The sequence below is a fragment of the Ornithodoros turicata genome, chromosome 1 (assembly GCF_037126465.1).
Source record: "Ornithodoros turicata isolate Travis chromosome 1, ASM3712646v1, whole genome shotgun sequence".
In the NCBI taxonomy this organism is placed as follows: Eukaryota; Metazoa; Arthropoda; class Arachnida; order Ixodida; family Argasidae; genus Ornithodoros; species Ornithodoros turicata.
In genome coordinates this window covers 119,046,879-119,051,528 of record NC_088201.1, presented here as the reverse complement: position 1 = coordinate 119,051,528, position 4,650 = coordinate 119,046,879, and the positions used below count along the sequence as shown (strand labels likewise).

At 49.5% G+C, this 4,650-nt stretch overlaps 1 protein-coding gene across 1 annotated transcript; it reads right to left on the bottom strand.

The window, feature by feature from the left end:
* Positions 1-2,686: 2,686 nt before the first annotated feature.
* LOC135384304 (uncharacterized) lies at positions 2,687-4,426 on the bottom strand. Its single transcript, XM_064613512.1, has 2 exons — positions 3,367-4,426; positions 2,687-3,273 (listed from the first exon to the last, which is right to left on the bottom strand). Exons 1-2 carry the CDS (start codon positions 4,424-4,426, stop codon positions 2,687-2,689), a joined length of 1,647 nt encoding a protein of 548 aa, XP_064469582.1.
* Positions 4,427-4,650: the final 224 nt, after the last annotated feature.

The following is a 4,650-nucleotide window of genomic DNA, read 5'->3' as shown; positions in this document are numbered from 1 at the left end:
AAATTTGGTGTTTCATATTCGATGTGCTTGGAGCATTTTCTTCCTTGCGTTTTCTCTTTTTGCGAAGCGTGGAGGTAATTTTTCTGTTAGGGAACTCGACAGGCGCAATGCGTTTCGCGTATTAGTGGGTACAAGTAACCCTTCAATACGTCCGGTACACTGTGGCTCCTGGCGTCTGCAGGGATGTCGTACCAGTTGTTTCAGGGGGCACAGGGCACCTGCAGCTTTCGCGAGCACCGCGTGCCCCTCGAAGTCATCAGTTGATCAGACGGCACCTATCCGTCACTGGGTTTAGAGTGTACGCTTGAGGCGCCACATATTCCCCTGGTGATGATGTGAAGGAAGGAAGCTTCAATCTTTCCAAATGCAAATGAGTGCTGTGGTGTCTTGCATTGTAACAGCATCTAGGCACTCTTTCCTGTGCGCTTTCGAGTGACAGATTCATACACATTAGAATCATTTGTAATGATGCTGATAACAACACTCTTAATCACATGAGCATTTTGTGACGGTAGTATGCCCATATTGCGTTCATCCTTCATTCACTGGTGTGCATTTAGGGGTGGAGTGTGAGGCAAAGCAGAGGTGAGCTAGTACGAAATGGGAGTACCTGTTCCTATCAGGTAATATACACGACATGTGAAAAAAAAAAAGAACCGTGGGCACTTAGCACGTACCTGTACTGGTGTAAGGAGAACGAAGTTGCAACATAATTGAACGTACAGTGAAGTGAAGTGTATATTAGAAGTGGCTGTCACAGAGTCCGGAGATCGGGTGCCTCTGCGACCAGGTTATTTTTGACACAGTCGAGGCGTTGGGTAATAACAGCTAGACGTGCAAGTGACACGAAACAGAAGCCATGTTTACTCAACAAAACAAAATTTACTTTAGCACAAAACCAGGATCACACAAAACTCAACTCATATCATTACAGTGCCCCAAATACCTATACGGCTACAAACGGGAATTCGATTACTACATACAGGCTTGAACGCTCGAACTAACGCAAAACTGGCCACTCAGGCCGATCATAACCAGAATCAAAATTTCAAAAACTAATCGAGAGTCTTACCTGTTGAGGCGGGAAGTCTTCCGAGTTGGGGCTCGTGTCCGGGGTTCCTTGTCTTCGTTGTCCTCGGTGGTTGGATTTATGGCACTGCACCTCACTAGCATCACAACACCGTCGAACACACAAATAGAGCTGTCCTGGTGTCCGCTCGTCAGTACGACTTTCCCCGACGGCCGTGTGCCGTCAAACCCCCTACGTTGCTCGAGTGTCCTTCTTCGCTCCGAGTCCGACCAACACTGCCGCCAAAAACACGGCGGTTCCCTTAAATCACCTCTTTACCTCAAACGAGGCCGACACTTGAAAACATCTTAATCGAAGGCACCTGGCTCTCCGTACTTTGGCTTGTGTTTGATGTTCCGATCCCCCCTTGCTACATGGATCTTAATATGTCACACCTGTTGACTTCTGGCGCCGGCACCTCTCCCGGAGGCTCTTACCCTTTTACCCCTGGGACTCCCAACCGCCGCCTCACACACTGGGGAGCGGTGTCGGTGATTGCTAATCTTAAAAGTGGTCTCCGCGACTAGCCCACGTCGAAAGCCAGGCGTCCTTGCCGCTTTGTTTAGTCCAGACTTCTCGTCTGCGCGCAAAAACCCGCAGGTGATGCCTCTTCACAAAAAAATATCTCGGCATTGAACACAGATATGAAACTCAAAAATGAATTCAAACATACGAAATACAAATAATGCTCAAGCATACTTGGCGCGCTGTGACACGACCCCCTACTCCAGAATATTATGCAATAATATGTACAAGCAAAAGACACATGTGCGCACAAGTATGTACTGTTACGGTAAAACAAGCAGATGTACGTCCATCCCTATATTTCGGGACACATAACAGCCGTTACAATCAGACATCCTACACCTTTTTACACTCCACGAAAGAGACAAACACTTATTGAGCCCGAGAACACACACAGAACGTCAGCGGCATTAAAATAAATGGGTTATGTAAAACCAGCACAACAAGGTTCAAATAAACTATTCATGCCCATATTACATTCTGCTGAGGTAGTCAGCTCCTGCATTATCACTACCCTTAATATATTGTATACGGAAGTGATATTCTTGCAACAATAAACTCCAGCGCATAATGCGCGCGTTCATATGCCTCGTACGGTTCTGATACACGAGGGGCTGGTGATCCGTCTGGAGGATGAACTCCTTTCCGTACAGGTATGTGTGAAACTTTTGTATGCCCCAGGTGAGGGCAAGTCCCTCTCTCTCACTCGTGGCATACGCTACTTCTCTCGGTTGCGGCTTGCGACTGGCGTACGCAACAGGGTGCAACGTTCCTTCGTGTTCCTGTAGGAGTATAGCTCCTAAACTTTTATCGGACGCGTCGGTTCGAAGGACGAACTCTTTTCTAGGTCCGGTAGGCGCAAAATCGGGGCCTGTGTCAGCAGACGTTTCAGCTCGTTGAAAGCAGTTTCATGTTCGTCTCGCCAATCAACATTGTTGCTGCACCCCTTTTTCGTGAGATCTCTCAATGGTGCCGACACTTCCGCGTAGTGTTGAATAAAATCCCGGTAATATCCGGTCAGTCCCAGAAAAGCACGGACTTGCCGCTTTGTCCTTGGTCGTTCGGCGTTCTGGATTTTCTCCACAAGCTTCGTCAATGGGGCCACCTGTCCTCGTCCAATGTTATGTCCCACGAACGTAACTTCCTCCAGGCCCAGTGCACATTTAGTAGGCCGTACTTTAAGCCCAGCGTCTCTATTCTTCCAAAAACTTCTCTCAAGGTTGCCAGGTGTTCCTCCCAAGTGTCGCTGGCAACCAGGACGTCGTCGTAATAGTACCTGACGTCAGGCAGATCGCCGAATAGCTGCCGCATCAGCCTCGTGAAAACTGCTGGTGCCGTCTTCACTCCAAATGGCATATATCGGAATTGACAAAGTCCTGATGATGTTGAAAATGCAGTCTTTGGCCGTTCGTCGAGAGGAATTTGCCAGTACCCCTTGCTAAAATCAAGCCTTGAGAAGAATTTCTTCTTCCCAATGTCAGCGAAGAGATGATCCGCCCTGGGGATCTGCTCAGCATCCGGTTTCAACACATCATTCAATCTTCTGAAATCGATGCACAGGCGATGTGTGTTATCGGGTTTCCGAACAACGAGGACGGGCGAATTATAGGCAGAGCTGGACTTCTCGACAATCCCCAGGCGTAGCATTGCCTGCACTTCGTCCTCTATGGTCTTACGGACTGCGAATGGCAGTGGATACTGTTTGGTATATACACAGGTTTCGGGGTAGACAGTTCTAGTTGGCACGTGACTAGGTTAGTTTGTCCCGGTACGTCTGACATGATCGTCTGAAACTCGTCCACCAGGCGTTCCGCTTGCCTCTGTTGTTGGGGCGTCAGGGTCGTAGCGAACATTACTTGTCTGTGATCTTCTTTCTGCTCCAAATTCCAAAGGCACAGAGTCTTCCCATTCACTCCCGTCGATGGTGACTACAACGCAAGCTTCGGTACTCTTCGCCGTATTTTCTGGGGCCTCCCGCTCTTCGTACTTTTTTAGCATATTGGCGTGGAATAATTTCGTTCCGTGGCCCAAGTCGACTGCGTAGTTCACTTCCCCTTTTTGGTGCACAATTGGGAACAACCCTTTCCACTGCATGAGCAACTTGTTGTGATCTGTCGGCAACAGTATAAGTACCCGGTCACCCACTTGCATCTTCCTCGCACGAGCCTTCTTGTTATAGTATTGGCGGTATCGTGCGCCCATTCTTTCCAACTCCTCGTGCGCTACCTTGCACGTGTCCTCCAGCCTGTTCCGGAGATCAAAAACGTGCTGATATGTCGTCATGACATCGGACTCAATCTCTTCATTGGTCCACAGCTCTCTCAACACCGGCAATGGCCCCCTCACGTGTCGGCCATATAACAATTCAAAAGGAGAGAAGCCCAGGGTCGCTTGTGGCACCTCCCTGTACGCGAACAACAATGGGGCGAGGTATCTGTCCCAGTCCCTGGGCTTCTCTTGACACATACGCTTGAGCATGGTCTTGACGGTGCCATTAAACTTTTCTACTAGCCCGTTATGGATCGGGTGATACGGCGTAGTATGGATCTGTTTGAGCGATAGAAGGCGGCTCACTTCGCGCATGGCTTCCGAGACAAATGCAGGGCCCCGATCGCTTAGCACTTCATTGGGGATACCCGTCCGGGTGAACATTTCTACCAGACCCTCAGCGACGTGCTCTGTCGTGATACCAGGAAGCGCAACGGCATCCGGATACCTCGTCGCATAGTCAACCATCGTTAAGATGTATTGGTTTCCTCTCGCTGTCTTCGGAGTGATTGGCCCGACGATGTCCACTGCCACGCGCTGAAAAGGCTCTTCTATCGTCGGCATCTTCCCCAGCGGTACTTTCGTTACCCGTCCTTTCGGCGTGGTTCTTTGACACTGGTCACATGACTTGACGAACCTCTGCACCTCTGCTTGTACTATAGGCCAGAAGAACTCGGTGAGAACGCGGTCCGTCGTGTACCATCTGGAGGACAATCTGCCGAAACTTCTTTGGCACAACCATCTGCTGGAACTCTCGGCCGGCATTCATTCTGTACATCCTGTACAGT